We start from the raw sequence: 26,920 nt of genomic DNA on the forward strand, positions 1-26,920 counted from the left end.
AATATTTAAATTAGTTTGATGATCTGAAACATTAAAGTGTGACAAACATGCAAAAAAAATTAAAATCAGGAAGGGGGCCAACACTTTTTCACACCACTGTATATGTATGTGTAAACAAAATACAATACACAAAATTACTTAATATTAAACTACATTGTGCTAATTTTTTTTTTTTTTTTTAGAATGCATTATATTTAGTTAATTTGTTTATAATAATAATAAAAGGATAAATAATAATAATTATTATTATTATTATATTTTAATAATGACTAAGGAATTAAATTAATTTCACCACAACCTGTGCAATTTAAGCACGGAGAACTGTTAAAAGTTTAAAACTTTTTTAACTTTGACAGCTTCTTAAAATCATGGCACTTTTGCACAGTGTTTACAAAAACGATTGACAAATGGGTTCCTGTGGGCAAAAGTCCATTTCTGCCACTCTCATTTTTTCCTGTGAATAATTAAATCAATACATAAATATCTGAATATCTATCAACAGCGACGTGAGCATTTCATGTGTCTTTAACAGTTTGGTAAAACGTGTCTTTCACAGTCATTACGAAAGCCCTTCGAAACCTAAAACTGACAGTCTTAAAAACATAATGTACCTCTGTCAGCATTACGATTTGTAACACTTACATTTTTTTTTTTTTTTTTTTTATTGTATTGTATAAGCAAAGACTGGTCACTACACATTGCCCACAAAAATGTGGATAATGTCAACACCGCACTGGCACAAGTGACTGTTTAAGCGTTTTGTCAAGAAACTTTCATAGCGCCAAATGAAGAGCAAATGAGAGAATGTTAAAGCCTTCTGTACTATACATTTGCATGCAATTACATTTTTTTACACATTATAAATTCTAAATGTTAAGTTCAACTGACTAAAGTGTAAACTAATGATTGTCGTCACACAAATTCTCTAAAATGGCTCTTTGTAATTCTTTTTAGAATAAATGCCGTCCTTCTTGCTCAAGTAAGCAGGCCTTAAACATGCACTGGCTTCTGAGTGTAAATAGGACATTCCAGGCCAAACGTTAAAAAACATTGACTAGGGTGAAGGGACACACCTTTGCCCCCTGAAAACACACAATGTGAAGACCGTGATATACAACAGGGCCATTTGAAAGCACTGCAGAGGTCAAAGGTTTGTCTGTGCAAATCTCAAGCATGCAGTAATCCTCAAAGGAAGTAAAGAAACAGAAAAGGCTTCCAGCCCTGTTTGCACTTCCGGCAAGTTCCTAGTGCCTTTACCAATAGACGTTAGACTGAATGGACCATCTAAGAGAACACATGTTCACTCTTCTAAACACACTTCCTCTTCATCACTGATGCACAGCTCAAAAGTCCTGTGAGGATAATGTCTTCGTCGGTAATGAAAGGAACCTTCAAATAGCTTGTTGCTCTTGTCTAATTTGGCCACAAAATATTAAGTTTGTAGACATTCGGGAGGTGGAGGCACATTTGTATGGTTATGATAAATATTAGAAAGGAATGCTGTCAGAGCACAGAAAGACTTGACTCTGCAAACAGGAGAATATTAGAAACTAGACTTTAACTTTATTGCAATAACTTGACCCAGACTTGCCTTGAAGACCCACGACCCACACCACTCCTTCACTTGAGTTTGAGAGTCCTGTTACAATCACACCAGTCAATGAGTGAATCACATGAAAGTATGTCCTGGTCATATTTCCTTTCAGTATGAAGTGGAGGGAGCAAAAATGTAACTATTTTGCGTAATGAAAATAACGTCTATTTCATTTTTGCATTTTAATGGTATTTTTATTAAGCAATTAAGCATCCAAACTCCCATTTCCACAAAGAATTCATTTGATTCTCATTACTACAACGCAACTGTATACTTTACTATAGCAATAAATCTGTGTATACTGATTATCTTTTAATATTTGAAATCACTATAAATTAAAAACGGTACAAATATCAAATAAATACGAAATTAAAGACGACATCTATTTATGTATGTATTTATTTAATGCATTCCAGTAATTTTCAAATCAAAACGCGATATGAACTAGTAGTGTCTGAATATTAAGCTGCAAAAATACTATTTAAATGTGAATCCTGCATGTTCTGTGTGTAAATGAATGGCACAGACGCGCAGTTTTGTTTACTGCACACATACTGAAGCGCTTGCAATGCTCACGGTGTTTTCAGCCTCTACCGCCTCACTATACATGAACACATGAACATAATTGTGCTCTAAAACTGCTCGGAGAGTCACTTCATGAGCATTTTACCATTTCTTTTGAGTAAAACTATCGTCATAACATATACAAACAGAAATACAGAGGTCTTCACAGCATCCTGTCAAAATAAAAGTTCAGTTTAACTTGAAGAAACTGTGACAGAAATATATTTTATTAAAACATTATTCTTTTAAGGAATATTTACCAAAAATAAAATATTTACCAGAATTTATTTACCAGAAAAACATAAAAACACAACATAGTAATTCTGAAAAAAAAAAATTATATAAATATTTAAATAAAATCAATTAATTAGAAATGCTTTTGATTATTAACATTAAATGAAACCATTCAAATGGAATCCAAAAAAATGTATGGAAAACACAGAATTTGGTAAAAATAAAACTGATATTGAGAAAAAAAAAAAAGTTTCATAGGGCCTTAAAATGTAATTGTAGTTAAACTGTTAATAAATTGCTGTTAAATTGTGTAGGTTTCATGATTTCAGTTAATTAGACACTGCATGTATACTGTACGGATTCAAAAGAAAAATAGAAACCGTGTCATATGGACCATTTCATTGGGCCATTTTTAGAGACTGACAGACTGTGGTCACTGCTGCATTCACTGGGGGATATTTAAACAAATGTAATTTACTTTATTTTACAGTTAAATAGCTATCGGAAAGACTCTGACAAAGTGCAAATCCAACTGAATTGTTTGAACAATCAAATCAACATATTAAATTACAAATGACAATGGGCCCACTTTTAGGACATTATGCTAAATTTCCTCTTATGTATTCCAAAGATTTCACAGGTTTGGAATGATATGGGGTTGAGTAAATGATTACAGAACAATGACCGAAAAAGATTCACTGATTCAATTAACTAGGCATGTCTAAAAGAATCGACTAAATAACAGCTAGCAATGCCAAATGTTTAATGTTATCCACACACTCACTCACAGCCAACATTCAGGCTTTAAACACACACACACACAGAGAAAAAAAAACTGTTCAGTTGTTTGGAGGATCATGTTGACTTGATTTTGGGAGAGTTTGAAATACTTTCATTACACCATATGCAAGAAATAAATTACGCTTTCACTGTTAAAACAGTACAAAACATGACATTTCAAAGAATACTGGTCATTTTACAGAGCTTTTTCAAATTCTGTCAATGAAAAGACAAACAGCTGTGATTTTGTGGCACAGACACTCACCCTCACTGACATCCTCTTCTTTCTTCATACCATCTTCTTTTCGCTGTTTGATTGCAAGTAATTCTTTCTTCAGCTGGCGAGCTTCTTTTCTCAATTCATCACTGTGGAAAGACATTCAACCGAGAGCTGGAATTAATTTACAGTCTTGGAAGGAACAATTTCTCAATAAGTCTAGCAAAATGTAGAAGGGAAAAACATGTTACGGAAGGAAAAACATGTAGCACACGTTTTATGCATAGCAATTGAAGATATTTTCCTGCTATCAGAGATAAATCATTCAAGTAATGAATAAAACAAAGTTAACGTGACATGGACAATGGCCAAATCTTAAATATACTCCAAAGACCAAATGTTTTCAAGCACAAATTGAAATGTAAAAATGTTAGTCTACGGAAAAAAAACCTTGGATGTAGCCAACTCTGACACAAAATATTTCAAATATGAACAACCATTCATTTGTTCTAACAAAAGAGCAACAACCTCGTGAAATTCAGGTTTCGCAAGAGCAAACCTTGAGATTGTAACTAAAGTCAAGAAGGAGAAAACAAGAACATTTCTGAATGTCTGCAGGGTGCTGATGTTCATTTTTTTTATTATTTATTTATTTGAAATGGTTGATATGAAAACACAATCCTCAGAACAGCACACAGGATATGAACATCTCCTCAGCTCCGGGGTTTCCAAATGATTATGCTTTTCATTCCACAATTAACAAAGGGATTGAGTGTTCACAAAAAACGGGAATAAAACCAGCAATTACCTTAGGCATAGTGTTCCAACGTGTCAGAAACAAATACGTGTATTAGAAGTATAAAATTCTCTAATAAATCGTGTGGCGCCTTGGTAGATCAAACGTTCAGCATGGCTTCCAGACAGTCCAGGGTTCTGGCACCTCAAGAAGGGATGTTGTGGCTGAACCGATACACCTCAACCCCTCTGAGCTCAAACAGTGAGGTCTTACTATGATCTTTAGCATGGCTGTGGAGCTAATCAGTGCTCTTTAACTGGCAAAAGAAACCATCACTGAAGTACTGCTTCAAGACTGGTGAATATCAATTCATTTAGACGGCAAAGCTCTTCAAAATGAGTATGAAAACAATTTGGCCCAATTTTGTCCTGAGGCTGCATTCAAAAAACCTTCTAAAGAGAGAAGACTTTTTAGATCAGCTCAAATGAAAAACCTCAATTGCATTTTATTGCATACATGTAGACTAATAATCATCACAAGCGCACACTATTTCATTGCAACTGACTTATTAGGAGTTCAGCTCTCAGAGCCACACTAACTGTTGCTGAAAATGACTCTTTTTGCATAATTAGGTCCATATTTGACTTATTTTTGTAGAGCTGTTACTAAATTTAGAATTCGGCACAATCATGACTAATCTTTGTTTACATTATCGTTTAAAAATGATTATTGTAGCTTTGTAAAATTACAGTTGAACCACTGATGCCACATGGACTATTTTATCGATGTCCTTACATTTCAGTTGCATTGCTGTCTGCAGGGTCAGATTTAATAAAAAAATCTCAATTTTTGTTCTGAAGATGAACAAGTCTTACGGGTTTGGAACGACATGAGGGCGAGTAATTAATGACAGAATTGTCATTTTTGGGTGAATTATCCCTTTAACATTTTTGATGAACAAATTCATTAAATATGACCTTTATTTAAAACAAGCTGGACATTCTTATCTATAAGAGGTTATTTATGATGGTTTTTAAGAACATCTTTTAAGAAAAGTTTGCCTTTAGAACAATCTTAAGAGATAAGAGCATTCTAAAGACATGTTTTTGGCAATACAAAAATATTCTTAACATTATTCTTAAATTAGAAAATAAGAAAATTGGAGTCTTAAAAATATTTAATTTGCAGTTGAAGGTGATGGAATCAAAATATGGTTCAAACCAAGCAATAGAACAACGTTTGAGCCAAGAGCTAATGGCTCAACAACAAAGAGTAGCCTTGACAATATTCCTTCGCTTCGTAACTGAACATGTTTCACTTTAAATATGAATTAGCTCAAATCAGATCATATGAAGCAGAGGAGAAGCATTAACATTCTGCTAAACATCTCCTTTAATGCTGCATGGTAGAACAAACTTCATAAGGTTTCGAAATGTCATGAGTTTGAGAAGGCTTTTGCTTTAAAAGATCCTGGCAGATATATAATAGGCTGCATGCTTAAACCACAAAGGGGGCGACCAATGAACTACCATTATGCCTTTGAACAAGGCATTTTACCTCAAATTGCTCCTTGGGGATTATTGGTTTGAATCCACAATGAAGTAACTACTTTAAGATCATCCTTCTGACTCCTGCTCCATGGCAGCTTGCAGAAAAAAGCACCGTCACAAGTGATTACAATAAAATTAGTTTAAACTGGTCTTAAATCTGAGGTAATCTACACCCCACAAAAATGAATCTTACAGTCGGTGCTCTTGTTCAGACAATAAATGCAGATGTCACAGGGCAGCTGATAAGGACAGGCCCAGGCAAACACACACTTCCAAGGTGTGAGGTCCTCTTAGATAAACTGCCAAGCGAGTCCGTGAGAGGAAGTTGCTTCCATGTACAAACAGTGTCCCCACCCACATCTGCCTTTCAGAGAACAGAGTCTTCTGGCAGCTCCCAGGACAGCATCTTCTATTGGGGTATAATAATATTTTCATAGGACTTGACAGCTATGTTTTGATGCCAGATTCTTACATGGCTACAAAGCACAGGTAAGCTGCAGAGTCTGGGCCCCCAGCCCAGAAACACGTGAGCCATTCAAACCCGTAACAATGACTGCCTTTGTTTCATCCATCTGCTCCTCTCAGCTGACACATATTCTCTCAGGCAGCTCTCTTCTGTTACTCCTGTTGAACCTTGGATCCCCAACCTCCAGGTTCTTAGTCTCTAGGATCTCAGGGGACAAAAGTAGGGCATCGTAGATGATTTAAAGGTTGACCTTGAAGAGGCCCTCTCGGTGTTTGAGCACTCAGGTAAAGGGACACCCAATTGAAACTGCTATTTGTTTGTTCTCCTCTACGGGTCTCTAGTCCTGAAAAGAGTGCATCACCTTAAGCCGAGCCACTCAGCAGCGTTCCAGTGCTGGAGATCTTGGTACACGCATGATTACAGAGCCTTCTGTCTTGGTTAAAGCTGACAATCTCATTTCCTGCACATGGCTTGTTGGTATATAGAAAGACAGTTAAAAGGATAGTTCACCCAAAAATGAAAATTCCGTACTAGTGCTGTCAATCGATTAAAAATATTAAAGATGCCATAGAATGGAAAACTGTCTTTACCTTGGCATTAGGGCTGTATACCTTGGAGAACCTGGCGATACGATACATACCTCGATACACAGGTCACGATTCGATACGTACCTCGATACAGAGCTGTCTCGATACGATTTGATACAATGTGACACGATTCGATACGATTCAATAAAAATACATGGGCCAGAGCCAATTAGTTAATGCTGAACACATTTACTCAACAAACAGAACTCTGCATTTTTCTTCAATTTATTGAAGGCAAAAGTGCATTATAACAAAGGGCATTTTGCTTAAATATTTGCAACTTTAAGTACTCTAATTAATTGTACACAAATTGTATTAATCTGGAAATTACCACAAGTCAACATTTAACTTTCCAAGGGTACAGTCTGAGCTCACACAAGCACAAAATCTTCTTCTTATTATTCTTAACTTCTTATTAAATCTTCTTATAATTCTTTGTGACACCATGTACTGCCATAACATATTTCACTATGAAATCACTTAAATGCTACATCTTGCTTTAACATTTTCCATGAGTTTTTTGAAACTCGCGGGCGCCGCTGCGCCCCCTAATGGCTGGCCGGAGTATCGATACTAAGGGCTAGAATGTCGATACTGTATCTTTTTTTATTATATCGGTATGTATCTAAGAATCGATATTTTGAGCACACCCCTACTTGGCATAGTTGAATAATAAGAGTTCAGTACATGGAAATGACATACAGTGAGCCGCTCCATAGTATAAACAGAGTATGCGCGATCGCGAATCTCGAAACTGAAACACGATCGTGAAATCCAAAGCAGTTTCAATGCCCAACATATTAATAGCAGCTCCCTGACGCCCGCATTTTATTTACAGTATAATTACCCAACAATATAACTGCGCAAGAAAGTATTGAAATATATATTTTCCCTGTGTTTCCTTCCTGTGAGCTACTGAAATGAGACAGAGCTCAACATTGAGCCGCACTGTGAAACAGCCAATCAGAGCAGAGCTCAACATTATTATCCATGACCCTTCCACATCAGCCAATAACAGAACATTTAATTCTGGGGAGAAATTTTAGGGTTGTAAATCGACATGTTTTCTGGAGAATCTTTGCCCTTACCTAAACCATATACATTCTACGTAGATATCAGAGAACAATTTAAATTATTGTATCAATGCACTCTATGGCTATGATTCAGTGTTAGTCTAACACGCTGTTGTGTGCAGATTGATTGATTGCTCCTGTCTGCCGTTCTGCTGAGAGGTTTGTGATTGTAGCTCTGTGTAGCTTCGCTTTCTGCTGAATTTTACTATCACTCTCTGTTGTTTAAAGTGATAAAATGTAACTTATTTCCCTCCATATTTCTGATATTATCTATCAAACTAATCTGACTAATTTGATCGTTCGCTTTTAATGTAAAACTGCGAGTGCAGCGCGTGTGTCATGCGTTAGCATTCATTAGCCGGTTAGCTTGTCATTCGTGTTTCCACTCGCGTTTCTATTATTGTTTTCTTTTTTCTCGCTCCTTTTCATCTCTCTCTCGCTCCGTTTGAACTCACGAGTTCATCAAACAACAGTGGTAAGTAAACCTCTATCACGGTGAGTAATGGCTTCTCCTTCTCTTGTTATTTGCACTTCATGTCACATGTATAGTTTATCTCTCTCTATCGGCGATGTGATAAATGCAGGGATATAGTTAGGCTGACAGAGAAGATTTTAGAACTAGAGACACGCATCCAAACTTTAACTGAGGACAGTAAGAATGTGAGGGCTGTAGATACTGCTTTGGATGCGACTAGCTCAGGGAGTCCTGTACATTGTTCGGTTCCGGTAGAGCCCATGCAGCAGGGCAACTGGGTGACTGTGAGGCGGCCTAGTCGCGGGTCAAAACACCGCTCTTCCGTTCCGTTCCGATCAAAACATCAAACAGGTTCTCCCCACTCAGTGACGCACCCACTGAGAAACCTGATGAAAGTGCTCTAGTTATTGGCGATTCTATTGTACGGAACATGAAAATAGAGACACCAGCCGCCATAGTCCATTGTTTACCGGGAACCAGAGCGCCTGACATCTTGACAAATTTAAAAGTGCTGACTAATGCTAAACGTAAATTCAGTAAGATTGTTATTCATGTGTAAATTAAAGCTTATAGCTACAGAAGTTATTGATTTCCTCCTTTTAATTAGTTTTTTGATTTGACACTACTTTAAATGTGACTCATAAATAATAGATACTTACATGCACAGTTTTAAGGCAGCTTTAATCGCCTTTTTGTAACTTCAAGACTTAACTGACAACATAACCACGACATTCTATGCTCTGCGTTTCTTTCGTGCCTTTATATGAAATGATACAGGCTAAAGCACGGGCTGCCGTATTTGTACGTGCACTTGAAGAGTTTCCGTGCTTGTTTGACTCACGCCTGGCGAAACAAAAACATGTCTTTAGAATGCTCTTATCTCTTAAGATTGTTCTAAATGCAAACTTCTCTTAAAAACCATCATAAATAACCTCTTAAAGATAAGAATGTCCAGCTTGTTTTAAATAAAGGTCATATTTAATTAACTTATTCATCAAATGTTAAAGGGATATTTCACCCAAAAATGACAATTCTGTCATTAATTTCTCACCCTCACGTCGTTCCAAACCCGTAAGACTTGTTCATCTTCGGAACACAAATTAAGATATTTTAGATGAAATCCAAGAGCTTTCTTACCCTGCATAGACAGCAATGCAACCGAGACGTTCAAGGGGCAGAAAGGTAGTAAGGACATCTTTAAAATAGTCCATGTGACATCAGTGGTTCAACCATAATACTTTTTGTGCGCAAAGAAAACAATAGCTACTTCATTTAACAATTTCTTCTCTTCCATGACTATTTTATCAATGTCCTTGTTACATTTCTGGGCCTTGAACATGGTTGTGTTGCTCTCTATGTCATAGATAGGCTTCAGATACAACTAGTTCACAATTTGTAGTTTTGCAAGCCATGCTGGTCAAAAGCCTTTTAATTGTACAGAGAGAAAAACATTTTTTTGTGTGTGTGTTAACTATTGCTTGATGATAGATTGTGTTGGAATGAACAAATAAACATTTCAGCAAGAAACAAGAGAAGACGTGACATTTCTACAAGGGTGAATAGTTATCTATTAGAGGCCTACATTGACCCTTGGTCGGAAAAGAGCAGGCCATATTGGGTAAGCACTTCCAACTAAGTGATAATTTTGCTTGCCTGGACATGCTACCATTTACCAAACAAGAGAATCATATCCTAGGCAACAGCAACACAATGGGCCCCTCAGCCAGATTGCCAGTAAGAGTGGAGAAAGCTGAGAAAAATGCAAAGAGAGACGAACACCTGCTAATTTACTCCTCAGGGCTCAACAAATTCCACAGAATATATTTATATATATTTGTTCTTCAAATGGAGTCCATCTCCACCACATTTGCACATTGCAAAGTGTCATAGACTGTGTTTGTGACGATATATTTCATTATCATCACACTATACTGTCAAGATACAGATTTTAAACATTCAGTTTTGGTTCAAAATTGTAATTGTGTCATTTTCAGTTTTCTACATAAAATCACCCTTCATAAGGTAAAGAACAATCTGTGAAAATGCAACCTTGATATAATTAATATTGACAGAGTAAGACCATGTCAAAGACTGAAATCATCGTGAAATTAATGGTTGAAATCAAACTTTGAAGCTTGTTATCTCATAATTTGATTTTGAGACTTTAGCCTGGAGGGTCACAATTATTTATGACAAGATGTAATGTATTACAACGCACATTATGAATAATTGTAATGCATTATACCCTTTAATAACTCTTTATAATGCATTATACATAAAGGCTTTAAGTAAAGTGTTACCAAAATGTCTATTGTATTAAACTAAAGGCCAGTTGCATAAACACAGCCATTATGTACCGATTCATAAAAGCCAGTATGACCAACAGAATTTTGTATCAAATCAGACGAATCTACATTTTTATGCAACTGACCTCAAGTTCTTAAAGAAAAATAAATCCTAACTAACTTCTAAGTCTCTGCAGTTTATGCAACCAGGCCCAGATGTGTTGTTGTTCAAGTAAATACTTTAAATAATTTTAACTAACTTTCTCAGAAAGATTCTTTAAAACTGTTGCTCTGCCATGGTAATAGAAAACAATGTGCTGTGAAATTGAGCTTGCATAGCCAGAAGCATTTGCACAGCTAGCAACGCTTGCGTTTGCATACTTGTGTAGAGTATCTTTCAGGTCTAAGTCACCAACCTGAATTAATGCTCAAGAAAACTAGCACAGAAACCAAAAATATTTGGTACATGCGTGTCCTCAACCTACAAGTACACAAAAAAGAAAGAAAAAAGTAGTCCCGAAGTACCAAATCGAGTAAAAGACACAAAACAGCAGCCAAACCATCCATAGAAAGCCATTTCTACAGATTAAAGTAATTGTGATCCTGACATTTAGAAAATTAGGCAATTTGTCCGAAATAGCACAGCTATTAATAAACAGCACTGCGCTGAAGTGTGATGGACTGTTTAAAATAGCAGAGCTGTGAGATATGCCCTTGTTAGACAGCAGAGCCAGATAAAAAGGCATTTGTTAACTCAAGAAAAGAAAAGAACAGTGTGATAAAGTGTCCTTGTGATAAAAGGAGGAGGGGATGAGAGTTTATTAACGAGTGAGCGCTTTGAAGAGGAGCCAAAGTGTGCCCACTGTCTTGCGTCCTCATCAGCCAGGGGGCACAGACATCCCCCCACAGCCAAACACAATGACAGCCATTCACCAAACCCTCTCAGGCCGCCAGCGGGGAAGAGACCGTTATTTCACAAATCAGATGGGAGAGAGGGTTTGGTGATGAAGTGCTGGACGAGACCTGACGCATGCATTTAATGTCTGAGGAGTGGAGGAAAGACTTTGTCGTCACTCACGGCTCTCCAGACCAGCCAGCGATTGTCGCTCATTCAGACAATTCAAATAAGCGAAACCCTGGGAGCTCTGGATGATTTACTTTTCATAAAGAAAGCACACAAAGTGACTGGCCACAGACCAATCTCTCTCATGATTCGAGACTTCAACATTTCACCCTCGTCCCTCCACCAGCCTGCTGTTGCGGTCCAAAAAACGTCTCACGGGCGGGAAGTTTTTGATCTGTTTTTCCAAAACGGACGCAGAGTGGTTCCTCGCACTTTGCAGGAGTGGAATTACTATTCCTCGAGTTCCACTCGTACTGATTTGGCCTTTTACACATGGTTCAGAGTTTTATAATCAAGCAGTATAATCTGGAGAGGGCAAATGTCTTCAAGGTCTTGAAGCAGATTGTTAATGCAGAGTCGGTGTATAATAATTATACGATATCACGTTTCAAGGAGGATGGTTAAGAATATTAGTTTTCCAGGTCTGCTTCTGACTCAAATGCAAAGTCTACCTGTATTTTTTTAAAAAGGAGACTGAATATTTGAATAACTGAGAGTTCCGTAATAAATATTAATGATGGAGTTGATGAGTCAAGTGGTGGCCAAACACATGACATAAGCGGCAGAGCGCAGAAATTGTAACCATTACAAAGAGGCTGCGTATATACTGCATCCTTCAACCACTCGCTTGCTCACAAATTAACTAATTTTACCACAACTAAAGCTCCAAACCGCAAGAATGCGTGTATCACCACAAGTGAACTTCGCAAAGAAGTCGAGTAATTGCTGGAAGTGAAATTAGTTCATTAGTAGGCATTTGTGATTCCAAAACACACAGAATAAAACTCACAATGCTGCACAAACTGATCGCTTTGCTAATAATATGAGAATAGACAGTTTGGTATTTTGTCAGTGAACTCTAAAATCTCCTACAGGACGATGACATACCTTTTGAGGAGTGAACTATAACATGTTAATGATTACTTAGGCTCCAGACTAAAAAACGTCTATAAACGTCATTAGGTGTTAAACAAAAAAGGAGACAAATGTATTTTTGTAGGTGCTAAATTCTTTCCACAAATGAACAGAAAATGGCTAAAACACAGCAATTTCTTGGTATGATGTGATAAAACATTTTAACTATCGCACAACTGTTATTTACTCACAAAAAAAGTCAAGATCTATTTTTTTAATCTTTGGCAAATCTACATTATAAAGTGACAAATTTATAAAGCTATCTACTCTGAAATGTGACATCAAAATTTGAAGAGCAGACTGAAATGATCAGAAAGCTGGCAGCTTCATTGGGATTCTTCAAAAAGATATGCAGCGCTGTAGGTGCTACACACCGAAACAGTATAAGATCTGGCAAACTTTCCAGAGTTAATTATATAAGCATTTTTTAGAATATATTCACATCTTGGCATTTCCATCCAGCGGTGTTTTTTTTTTTTTCGAGATAACCCAAACACTTAAAAATAGGTGGATGGTTTTTTAACTCACTGATGTGTAAATGTATGCAGTCATGTGTTGATATATTCATACATTAGAGGTAAGAAAATTGTCCAGAATTCATCATTTGCAGCTTAGTTTCAAAAAATGCTTTTTAAAAGAATTTCCATAGGATACGAAGATATTTTAATCTCAAAAGGTTGAGGAAAAATGGATTTTTTATGACATAAAACTTCTTTGATACTTAAGTATTAAAACAGCATGGGAATTTTGGGCTCCTTAATTTACAACAGTGAACAAATACAGAGATTTCTTAGCTCTGCTCAGCTGAACGTCAAAAGATCCTCACATGCTGTAGTCTGGAGCCGCTCCGTCAGACTGCCCCATACAGGGCACACATGCTACAGTGACCTGCAGACCCGTGGCACAGCTGCCAAGAATTAGATGATCCCTTTTGGCCTCCACACAAAAAGGGCCAGTGCTTTACTGATCCCTGAGAGGCTGATACAGCATCGGATTATGATGGACGACAAATGACAGGTGCAGTCAATTAGAAACTGTGACACTGCACCCAAAAGTCATCGTCTTTGGTGCATAATTGCTTTTTGAACTCTCTTGAAAGAGACATTTCCATTCACTCAAAAGGCAGATAATGACAGGTGTCCACTTAAGATTATCCAGTAGTTTGAGGATTCAGATGGCTGCAAATCCACTCTACTGTTGTAAGTTCTCCTGCCCTTCACTGACACAGATCAGAGGTCACAAGAACAGGAGACTTACTGCAATGCCAAGGGGTCCTTGATGAAGCCCTTCAGCTAAATGGATGCTGGGAGTGCTGTCTGGACAAACTTTAACATGAGCGAAAGCTTTTTCAATATCTGACTTTCTTAAAAATATTTGTACCAAGTGTTTATATAGTATGCTTGTAATAATAATAATAATAATAATAATAAAAATGACAAGAACATTTTAAAATATATAACAGTAATATGCTTAATGAAATATATGAAAATAAAATTGTATTATTAAATTAAACACACACACAGACATATACATACACATATATATATATATATATATATATATATATATATACACACACTTTTACATTGTGTAACTTTTTTACATTACACAATATGTAAAAACATGCATTTTAAATGAAAATTATATTTTATTATACAGTAAGTTAATAATTCTGTTTACTATTAGAGCTTCTTTACAGCAGAATTTAATTTTGGTTGCATTATTGAAAGCTGTTTTGGCACAATCTCAATTGAAATACATTTAATCTATATTTTATTAAACATTTAATTATTATAAATACATAATTATAGTTACATTTATTAAAATATATTCAATTGACATTTTATTAATAATAATGATAATAATAATAATGCTGCTTTTATTGAAATATATGCAAGCGTTATTTTATTACATGTCATCTATATTGTTGCTAAGAAAGTGCCAGGTACTTGTTTGCCTATTCTTTTGACCAGGGTTTCATAGTTTTCTCTCTTGAATTGTGGCTATGGTATATCACTCAGGTTTAAATGAAAATATTAAGAGCGTATGGCTATATCCAAGAGCCATATGGAAGCACTTTGTATTCTTAGTTATGCCCTGTCGGGTTTAGTGTAAGTGGCGGCTACCATATGCACTGTGTCGTGATGTCGGGACTCCCATCAGCATGCTGTTTTATCCATTAATGCCAACTCTCAACATCTTTTTGTGGACAAAACTCATCATAACCAGACCCACTCATCGTTTTAATCATACACTAGATTTAATTATATTGCATGGAATTGATCTTAATGATACAGATATAGTACCTCAAAGTGACGATGTTACTGACCACTACCTTGTATCATGCATGTTGCCTATTACTGATATTAACTATATGGCTCCACGGTATCGTCCAGGTAGAATTATTGTTCCAACCACCAAAGATAGATTCACAAATTAACTGCCTGATTTATCTCAACTGCTCTCTGCACCCATAAATACACATGAACTAGACGAAATGACTAGCAAATGGGCACTATCTTCTCTAATACATTAGAAGCTGTTGCCCCCATTAAATTAAAAAAGGTTAGAGAAAAACGTACTGCGCCATGATACAACAGTTATACCCATTCTCTCAAGAAAGAAACTCGTAATCTTGAACACAAATGGAGAAAAACTAATTGCGTGGAAAAACAGTATGTACAGTTATAGACAGGCTTTAAAAGCTGCCAGGGCTGAGAATACCCGCAAACTCATAGAAAATAACCAAAACAGTTTTTATTTAGCACAGTGGCTACATTAACAAAAAATCAGACATCACCTGAACTAAATATTCCCTCACAGTTTAGTAGTGATGACTTTATGAATGTAGACTCGACAGCGTCTTGGAATTCAGCTTCATTCATCGCACCCAAAGAAAAACTGCAGTGCTTTACAACTATAGGACAGGAAGATCTAAACCAACAACATGTTTATTAGATCCTGTACTCACTAAATTACTGAAAGAGTTGTTACCTATAGCAGAATTACTGCTTTTCAATATTATTAACTTGTCGTTATCTTTAGGTCACATCCAAAAAACATTCAGGCTGGTGGTTATTAAGCCTCTAATTAAGAAACCACAACTAGATCCTAATGAACTGGCAAATTACAGACCCACTTCAAATCTTCCTTTTGTCTAAAATTTTTGAAAAATTTGTGTCTACTCAATTGTGCTCCTTCCTGCAAAAAAAAAAAAAAAATTATATCTATGAAGAATTTCAGTCCGGTTTCAGGCCCCATGATAGCACAGAAACTGCACTTGTTAAAATTACAAATGACTTTCTTCTTGCGTCAGACCAAGGCTGCATCTCATTGCTAGTTTTACTTGACCTAGGTGCTGCATTCGACACTACAGATCAATTACAAAACTCTTCATAACCTTTCATTTTTTTCACATTTTGTAATGTTGCTGCCTTATGTTAAACTACTTTAAATTACTTTTTTTTCCACATCAATCTACACTCTATACACCATAATGGCAAAGCAAAGAACAGGTTTTAACATCTTTGCAAATTTATTTAAAAAAAAAAAACAAATGATTCCATTGCATAAGTAATCATACCCTTATCTGGGACAGTTGCAATTTAGCTCAGGAGCATTCATATTGCTTGTAGATGTTACTGCACTTCAAGTGAAGTTATCCTGTGGCAAATTCAATTGAATGGGTATGATTTGGAAAGGCACATGCGTCTTAATAAAAGGTCTAACAGCTGAAAATGCATATCAGAGCACAAACCAAGCCCTGAGGTCAAACAAACTGCCTGCATAGCTCAGAGACAGGACTGCATCAAACCACACATCTGGGGAAGAGTTCAGAAAAAAATTATGCTGCATTGAAGTTTCACAGAAGCACGTATTCTCTGTTATCCTTAATAGAAGATGTTTGGAACAACCACGACTCTTCCTAGAGCTGGCCTCCTGGCCAAACTGAGCAATTGATGGAGAAGGGCTTTGGTTAGAGTGGTGACCAAGAACATGATGGTCACTCTAGTTGAGCTCCATGATCATATGTGGAGATAGGAGAAACCTACAGAAGGACAAACATCACTGCAACACTCCACCAATCTGGGCTTTATGCTGGTGTGGCCAGATGCAATCCTCTCCTCAGTGAAGACACATGGAAACACACTTGGAATTTGCAGAAAAGCACCTAAAGGACCCTGAGACTGTGAGAAACAAGATTCTCTGGTCTGATGAACCTGAATTCCAAGCATCATGGTTGAAGGAAAGTACCATCACCAGAGTACCATCCCAAAACTAAAGTGTGCTGGTAGCAGCCTCATGCTGTGGGGCTGTTTTTCAGCGGCAGGGACTGAGGGACTCCTCAGAGTAGAAGAAAAGCTCAATGCACCAAATATTGAGATAGCCTTAATCAGCCTTAACCCAGTGCAGAGCATTTAGAACCTCAGACTGGGCAGAAGGTTCTATTCCCAGCTGGACAATGAACCTAAGCACACAGCAAGAGTGGCTTATAGACAACTCTGTGAATGTCCTTGAGTGGCCCAGCCACAGCCTGGGATTAAATGCAATCAAATATTTCTGGAGAAACCTGAAAATGTGCATCTGCCCCCATCCAACCTGACAGACCTTGAGACGTGAAGAGATGAGGAGAAGAATGGCAGATAATTGCCAAATTCTGATATGTAAAAATTGTCATATCATACCCAAAAAGACTAAGTACAGAGTTAAGGGTATGAAGACTTATGCAATGTACTTATTTCAGTTTTTTTATTTGTATTTTTTTATTAATTTACGAAGTTGTGACAATTCTGTTTTTGCTTTGTCATTATGATGTATGGAATGTAGATTAATGTGGAAAGAAAGTAATTCAAAGAAGTTTAACATAAGGCTGCAACATAACAAAATGTGAAAAAAATGAAGGGGTATGAAGACTTTTTATAGGCACTGTATACAGGTATTCAAGGGCAGGATTTAAGATGGTTTAGATCCTACCTTTCCGATCACTATCACTTTGTCTATTTAAAAGGGGAATCATCTCAATTAAATCCAGTAAAGTATGGCGTGCCCTCTGCTATTTTCCATATACTGTACATGTTGCCCCTTGTTAATATTATGAGAAAACATGGGATTAGTTTCCATTGTTATGCTGATGATAGTCAACTGTATATTTCAACAAGACCATATGAAACTTCTAAATTATCTAAGCTAACAGAGTGTGTTAAAAATGACTGGATGACCAATAATTTTCTCCTATTAAATTCAGATAAGACCGAGATTTTACTTATTGGACCAAAAAAACAGTACACAGAATCTCATAGGTTTACCATTTGCATCTAGATGGATGTACTGTTACTTCCTCTACAGTCAAACATTTGGGTGTTATATTAGACAGCAAATTATCTTTTGAAAATCATATTTCCAATGTTACAAAAACAGCATTCTTACAGCATCTTAGAAACATTGCCAAGCTTCGAAACATGCTATCTGTTTCTGATGCAGGAAAGCTAGTTCATGCATTCATGACCTCTAGACTAGACTATTGTAATGCACTGCTAGCTGGTTGTCCTGCATCTTCAATAAACAAGCTACGGGTAATCCAAAATGCTGCTGCTAGAGTCCTTACCAGGTCAAGAAAATATGATCATATTAACCCCAATTTTACATTATCTGCACTGGCTACCTATTAAGTTCTGTATAAGTTACAAAATATTACTACTTACTTTTAAGGTCCTAAATGGTTTAGCTCCTGCGTACCTAACTAGCCTTCTATCCTGCTACAATCCATCCCACTCCCTAAGGTTGCAAAGAACTACCAAGAGTCCAGAGTTATGATAGCAAAGTCCACTAAAGGAGGTAGAGCTTTTTCCCATTTGGCTCCCAAACTCTAGAATAGCCTTCCTGATAACGTTCGTTGGCATCCTGTGGTAACTAGGAATTACACAAGCTTCAGTCTGGATCCAGCCCTTACAAAGACCTGAGATGACAGAACACCTGTGAAGAGATGATGCCAACCCTCAGACAATATACAAAACTACCAAATATTGCTATAAGTTTGATCACACCATATAATCATTGCTGTTAATAGTGTTCACCGTCTGTTTGATGACATTAAGTAACTGCTTGATTTTTACCGTAAATTTCTGCCATATGGACATCAACTTGAGATAGTCACCACTGATAAGCTATTACTAAATATAAATGTAGAAACTTTAATTTTCTGTAAAGCTGCTTTGCAACGATTTGCATCGTGAAAAGTGCCATACAAATAAACCTGAATTTAATTTGAGAACTGAAGAATTGTCAATAAAGATCACAAATAAATTTCCAAATAAAGAAAAAGGTTTGATTGAAGAATAACGGAAGCGTTCTTTTAAACCCTGCTGAACTTGGTAACCGAACAGCACAGAAAGCCAACCAGGAAATGAAATACTATCTTAAGCAGTAGACATGGATCCAGAGGGGCTAGATTTCAGCTCGAGCCTCGTAGACTTATTCCAAGCAACATCAGATCCATCCTGCAGCCTGTGCTTCCTTCTAGGTGACTGGCAACCAAAGCTTCTCCCTTCACCTATAAGCTCCTGTAAGCCTGAGTGGGAAAGAGCTCTGGGCTGCAACAATGCTGCCTTTGTCTTGCACCAACACTCTACCTACCAGCCAACTCTTTGATTGCAAGCCAAGACAAACCACTGTGTTGGGTTACAGTTCTTGTAGCCAAACACCATGCTTGTGTTTAATATACTACAGTCTTTCTGCATTTTGCTTCCTGTCAATCAAAGCGGTGAGACTCGGTGGGTTTGGTCATTACTTCATTATGTAGCAAAAGAAAAGAGCATGTTTATTATGATCGGAAAATTATCCAGACACATTACTGCCGATGGTGAGATAAGGCAGGTGTGCTTCCAGAAAAGGGGGCTTGTGGGGAAGAGTTCTCTGCCTTTAGCGCCTCAGTCAGTGGTGAGGTTATGAATCCTTTAATCCTCCCATTTTCAAAGGTCACACACTGATTTCAAGGATCACATGAAAGAGAAAGAGATGCGACTGGGACAATGAGTCTGATGTGAGAGAGGATTTGAAAAATAGGTTTTAAAAATGAGACGGTACAAGGTTTGAGTCTATTCACAGAATTTGAATTGATGTGCAAAAGCATATAACTCTAAACTCTCCCACAAAAATAAGGCATTTCAGTGGAATTGATACAAGTTTTGGTCACAGTCAGGGATTCAAACAAACCCTTTATCTAAAATAATACATTTTGGCACATAACTTTAATATTGAAATTAATTTTGTACAAGCATAGTTTACCAGGGACAAATAATGTTTATCTTCTTTTCAAAAGTCTTATATTTTGCTAATCTTAATAAACTTAACATATCAACACCATACTGGTTAGTGGTTAATATCACAGACTATTATTATTTATTAATTTTTTTGCGTTAGATATGCATTATAAAATACAAAATATGCAATTGTACATTCAAAAGTTTGGGGTGACTTTTTGATCATAAAAATACAGTAAAATCAATTACTGTGAACAAATATTGTGAAATACTATGGCAATTTAAAATAACTGTTTTCAATTTGATCAATTCAATTTCCTGTGATCAAAGCTGAATTTTCAGCATCATTACCCAGTCTTCAGTGTCACATGATCCTTCAGAAATCATTCTAATATGCTGATCTGCTGCTCAAGAAATGTTTCTGATTATTATCAATGTTGAAATGTTTTTTCATTCTCAAAAGAACAGAATTTATTTGAAATAGAAATCTTTTGCAACATTATAAATGCCTATGCTTTAAATTGATCAATTTAATGCATCCTTATATATAATACAATTATTAAATTCATTTAAACTTACTGATCCCAAACTTTTAAACCATAATGTACATGCTCATAGCTATTTTTAAATGTTTCATTATGTTTTCTTCATCTAATGTTCACTAATGTTAACTGCCAACACTAACAAATTAACAACACGGTTAAACAATCTTTTGCAAATCTCAGAATATATACTTTTTCCATAGTGTACATTATAACATTGTGATGCATAAATTCACTTTTAATATTTATTTTATTTTGACAAAGTCTAGAATTTTAATGTAAATGATTTATCAGTTATCAGCTGTAACATTAGTCATGAACAGCAAGGGGGACCTAGAAGTGGACTTTTTTGATAAGCAATGGCCCAGCAACCCCCCACACCATGATTGTGGCCAGTTTAGAAAAGGCAAACATTAAAAATGTACCTCAGTCAGTTTTACTTTACTCATCAAAAATCCTTTGCTTTATTAAATCTGAAAAGAACTGACCCTTGACTATATTTAAGAGCTTATACCTTTAGGTCATTATTTGTGGTACCATAAAAACTATGCTATTTTTTTTTGAGGGATTCATCAAACTCACTGGATTAAAATTTTCCAACCAACCCTGAGCAGCGTCTCTGTTTTTGCAATTAACAAAATGAATGCAAGGAAATTAAGCATCTTTGGGCACAGAGCAAAGTCAACAACAGCTCTCGAAGAAACGCCACAGTGCCAGCTTTCAGATAAAAATTATTCCAGAAGCATGTTTGCAATGAATTTATCTGATATAAGACAGAAAATGATACGGCCTTGTGTCTCAGGAGGACTAGTGCTGGGGTTGCCAAGTTGGCAGGGGAGAGACGTCCCCCTGCCGTGGCAGAGTAATTTGATTTGTGAGCCAGATATGTGCTTCACCTTGAGGGACCAGGCTGTGTCCACAGAAGCGGCTCCAGTGAGGATGAGGAGCAACTGTGCCACAGTTCTGGTTGACTGCAGGTGTCACTGGTCTTTAGCAACATCAGGAATCAGAGGTCTGGTCAACCAGACAACCCGCTGCGATCACAGTGAGCTGAACGCTCAAGAAACTCAGTGTATTCAACTGCTATTGTGGGCTTTATGTATTTCCACTTTGTGTTTTCCTTGGTTTTTAATCTGTGATTTACCATGAAAATAAAAGTTGCAGTTACAGGTACTAGCAATAGCCATTTACACAGCTAAAACCTGCTACAAGAAGTTTCATATTTCAATTAATTTAAAGCAAATTCTATTTACAAAAATTATGAGAGAATGACTAACTGTGATGGAGTTAATACTTTTACTGAATTAGCATTTGCTGATCCTCAACGTCTTTGTGATTTGTGTGTTGAGGTGTATGTGCATCTCTCTGAAACTGTTGGATTGAATATATTTGTCTACAAGGGGGATGTTTTTTGCCTTTAGTTTTAAGAGGCAAATCAAGCATAAAAGTGAAAGAACGTGGTTTGCAGCTCCTTGCATTGCTAAATGCTAAACAATTTTTAATTGCCTTAATATTTGTAAAATTCAATAGACTGTTAATTGTTAGAAGAACAAAAGTATTTAAGCTGTCAGTTGTTAGTGTTAGTTCAAGGTCAACTTTTTTACAGCACTGATCATGTCTTTTTTTATTCAGTGTCTCTCGAATAAGTTAAGATGTGTCAAATTAAAAACACAAACGTCAAGAAATGGGTCTCAAGGTCTTTAACATTAAACCATTGCAAAAGGACAAAATCCATGATAACGCTTCTTTCAGTGAAAAAGTCCACCTTCTGCTGTCCTCTCACATCACAATCCACTTATATATTGGTTTAGAGCAGTTTTGGACTGTTTTCACTCGTAAACGGTGCTTGATCTATGCATATTTCTCTCCGGATTCAGATAACTTTTTCACTGGAGTAAGCAAAATCATGGATTACGGATTGCAACTGACTGGTTTGCATATTGCAACTTACCAGAAAAAGATCATTTCAGAGGAGGGAGTGAAAATGAGTGTTTTAAAGGACTGTGTTGTATCAACCAATCAGATTCTTATTTACTGGCCATATAGAAACAATAACCTTATAAAACATCAATAAGAGTTCGAACCATTAAACAAGAAGAAATATCAAAATGTGTTAGAAGCTTGATATTAACCTGGAATAGGAAAAAGATATTTAAAAAAATAGGGGTGTGAGGCTGCAGCCCAGTTCAGGGGAACACAAAGAACGCATAAAACATTTTGTTACACTAATGCCAAAGGAAGTCATCCCCATCCCTGGAGAGAAAGTGTGTTTGAACTTAATAGAGCAACAGTGCCTTCTGCTGGACTCCACTTTAACTGCTCTATCACATTACATACAGCAATATCCTGCAGAGTTCAGCTCCAACCGGCTGTAACAGACCTGCTTGGAAGTTTCTAGACCTCTGAAACACTTTGATTAGCTGGTTGAGGTGTGTTGGAGCTAAACAATTCAGAAGCAAGATTGGGGGTCCCTGATGAACAAATAAACCCCCCCCCAGAGGGAAATCAGCGGCAAGGTGGACGGCTTACCTGCGGGAAGTCTTCTTCACCGTGTCTGGATTGGTCTTGTTCTCATCCATCTTGTCTTTCTTTAGTTTCTGTGAGATGTTCTCTCTGATCCGCTCCCTCTCTGATTCAAGATCGCTGTCGTCCTCTGAATCATCGCCTGCATCCTGGAGCGGATAACAGACACAGACTTACATCCTCAGAAATCACTGAAATGAACCCAAATCAAAGAGAACGTACCTCAAAATCATCTCCTCCACTTTGGTTCCTTTACATACAAAAAAAAAAAGTTTTAAACTGTTTAGCATTGATTATGGATTACATCTGCATTATGAAACAAAGCCATTATACAATAGAAAGGGGAATTATTTATGTGAAGACTAAGGTTTTTCTTTTCCCGACCTGTCAACGACTGGAACAGAGCTTAACTTGGGATCATCCTTCAGCAGGTCATGACTGCTTTTGCTTTTTCCTTTCATGGTCTGTAAGGATGAATTAAATCATGTTGAAAGCACTTACTGCTCATTTTCACACAAATAAATAAACACCTCATGGAGGAATCATCTCATTGGACAGAAAGCCACCTGGCTGACTTGCTTGACCATCTCCTCATCTTCCTCGGCCTCCTCACCAAACGACAACAAGTTGAAATTCCTATAGAAAAATTAACGTTTACATTATGGAAACATTTCTGCACAGCATGAATATGTAAGGAATAATTGGCGACGGGCGTGTGCATTATTTTTCTAATAATTCAACGGACCGAAGTCAATTATTCCAATTATAGTATGGTTGCAGCACCTCAAGACATCGATCAGATTATATATTTCAAGGCATTCGTCCGGTTTTTCTACTTAAATCGCTATCGTGAGTAGGATTATTTGTTCCGCATCTCTTCCAACGCCTCCCTTGCTAAATAATTGCACACCTTAGAACATTCGTCAGCCAATCGGATTCAAGCATTCAACGGCCCCCGTAGTATAAACAAAATTAAACAATTTTTTAATATCTAATCATAAAGGGGAAAAAACAGAACAAATATAGATTGACCCTATTTATTTTCTGTAAATCTATGCAATTGTATTTTAAACATTTTGTCTACAGTCCAAAATGAAGAATAAGTTCAGAAAATTTAATGTGACGAATTATAGCGGAGTTTGCAAGAACCACAATAATGTCACAGGTGACTTTCCACAATCCAATCAATACTAATACACTGCCTATAGATGAAGAATAAGTTCAGAAAATTTAATGTGACGAATTATAGCGGAGTTTGCAAGAACCACAATAATGTCACAGGTGACTTTCCACAATCCAATCAATACTAATACACTGCCTATAGAAAGACTTCATACCCTTTCATTTTTTTCATATTTTGTTATGTGATGTTATGTTAAACTGCTTTAAATTAAAAAAAATTTCCCCACATAAATCTACACCCCACTCACCATGACAAAGCAAAAAACAGATTTATCACAACTTTGCAAATTTATTAAAAATTAAACACTGAAAAAATGACATTGCACAAGTCTTCATACCCTTAACACAAAACTTAGTTAAAGCAGTTTAACATAACAAAATTTGAAAAAAAATTAAGGGGTGTGAAGTCTTTCTATAGACACTGTAGATAAAATCAAATTTCACTATTTTCAGTGATATATTACAACTCGGAATACATCCGCAGTTTTCAACCAGGGGGCCCCAGCAAGCCTTCAAATCACTTAAAATATTTAAATACATAAATTAATATTAATATATCAAAATAATTTGACTAACTCTAAATTAAAATGCAAAAAAAATAAATCAGCGTTATGGTTAACTAACATTAAAATTAAAGCGAGTTTGAGTCAAAAAGGTTAAGAACCACTGGAACACATCACTTCATGGATGTTAAAGGCATTGTGAATGCTTGTGTCATGTTGTGTTTAATGATGGTGTCTAAAATGAAAGAAATTAATAAATAAAGTTTAAGAGTGTAAGTGTGCCATACTTTGTTGCTTTGGACTGTGATTTCTTCCCTTCTTCTTTGTTTTTCTCTTTTTTAACTTTAATTTCACGTGGAACGATGTCATCAAAGGGAGAATGTAAGACCTGCAGAAAACCAACGACTCCATATGAAAACAAAGGTCAATAAAATTAAACCAGTAAATCCAGTACATGAGGGGATTGAACAAACCTCTGTGGATCGAATTTTGTGTGGTTTGAGCGGCCGTTCCTCACGGTCACACTCCACCTCTGCTAACCTGATGATGTTATACACCGTATCTCCTGTGACCTGCAGCCAAAAGCACAATAGACAAATTGTTAAATGAATGAAACATAAAATACATGAAAACAGCAACATATGCTGATCAACATTGTTGGATAAATGAGTGTGACTTATAGAAATAGTTCACACAAAAGAAATTACATTTATTTTACTGTACACTAAAAGTTTGGGGCCAGTAAGATTTTATTTTTATTTCTGAAAAGAAGTCTCTTATGCTCACCAAAAGCTGAATTTATCTCTTGAAACATACAGTAATATTGTTAAATATGATTAAAATCTGAAGAAATTGTTTTGTATTTAAATATATTTTAAAATGTATTTTATTTCTGTGATTAAAGCTGAATTTTCATCATCATTCCTCCAGTCTTCAGTGTCACATGTTCCTTCAGAAATCATTATATTATGCTGATTTGATGCTCAAGAAACATTTCTGATTGTTATCAAGGTTGAAAACTGCCTCATATTTTTCTGGAAACTGCGATTCTTTTTTTTCAGGATTCCCTAATGAACAGAAAATTTAAAAGAACAATTTATGTGATATAGAACACTTTTGCAACATTATAAATCTTTTCAATGCCAATCCTAATCAATTTAATGCACCCTTCCTGAAAAAAATAAAATAAATCCTGGCCTACTGTCATTTTTAAGAAACCATCCCTTTGAATTAATGCTGTCAAATGATTAATCGCAAACAAAATAAAAGTTTTAGTTCATGTAATATGTGTGTGTGTACTGTGTATATTTATTATGTAAGCAATAATTGACGATGGCCAAAAACATGAATATAATCTGCCGTTTGTATCCTTATGTTTACTATATTTATTTGTTTGGCCAATGTCTTTGTGGGTTTTGGTTCTTTTGCTGTTTCAGGCTGTAATGATTTGGCGAAATGATATGGACATGTAATGCGGTCAAGACCTTCCTGGAACTACGTTCGCCGTGTGTTTCCCTGAAAATAATTGCGCACCTTAGAATGTTCGTCAGCCAATCAGATTCAAGCATTCAACGGCCCCCATAGTATAAGTATATATAAACACATAGTTCATATTTTGAAATATTTTAAAATATTTACATGCATGTGTGTGTATTTATATATATATATAAATAAACAGTACACTCATGTGTGTTGTGTAAACAAGAACTTTTATTTTGGATGCGATTAATCGTTTATTTTGAATGGGTCTTAAAATATTCTTCACCTTTCCAAAAATGGTGTGTTTGTTGTTGAGTTCATCAGCCCGTCCAAGAGTAAAGAAGAACTGGCTCCCGTTATCATGAGGTCCTGCGTTTGCCATAGCAACCAAACCTCTCCGATTGAAGCGCAATCTGGAGTGAAATTCATCCTGCATTGAAAAACCAAACCGTTAAATACAATAGCCTTTACAATCATGCTTTCCTGCACATGCATACGCCGATTGCACATAGGGGTGTGTGATACTGACAAAAAATAATGTCTGAATATTTCCTGGGATTTTATAAACGATAATTAGATGATATTTTTCTGAGTGGGTTATTGTGCTGATATCTTATAGGACTACCGTGGACAGCTGACTCCAGAAGTTTTTGAGATTCTTCATATTCTGTGTGATGATCAGTTCAGTGACAGAAATTAATCTTTTCCAATAAGTTTAAATAGATTTTTACCTTTTATAGGCATTTTTTACTTTAGAAAGACATTTTTCTAAAAGTGTGCTTTATCTTTTCAGTCAAATTTTTACATTTAATTAGCGAATTAGAATAATAAGA

General features: G+C 36.2%; 1 protein-coding gene across 1 annotated transcript in view; it reads right to left on the bottom strand.

The window, feature by feature from the left end:
* LOC306863857 (spliceosome-associated protein CWC27 homolog) overlaps positions 1-26,920 on the bottom strand; it is a 53,066-nt gene that overhangs the window by 19,514 nt on the left and 6,632 nt on the right. The window contains exons 4-11 of the mRNA XM_079407418.1: positions 26,374-26,517; positions 25,082-25,180; positions 24,896-24,996; positions 23,490-23,559; positions 23,308-23,387; positions 23,146-23,173; positions 22,930-23,072; positions 3,438-3,538 (exon numbers count right to left, since the gene is read on the bottom strand). Of these exons, the coding sequence (XP_079263544.1) occupies positions 3,438-3,538; positions 22,930-23,072; positions 23,146-23,173; positions 23,308-23,387; positions 23,490-23,559; positions 24,896-24,996; positions 25,082-25,180; positions 26,374-26,517 (766 nt within the window). The remainder of the gene's footprint in view (positions 1-3,437; positions 3,539-22,929; positions 23,073-23,145; positions 23,174-23,307; positions 23,388-23,489; positions 23,560-24,895; positions 24,997-25,081; positions 25,181-26,373; positions 26,518-26,920) is intronic.

This window comes from Barbus barbus (assembly GCF_936440315.1).
Source record: "Barbus barbus genome assembly, chromosome: 45".
Classification (NCBI taxonomy): domain Eukaryota; kingdom Metazoa; phylum Chordata; class Actinopteri; order Cypriniformes; family Cyprinidae; genus Barbus; species Barbus barbus.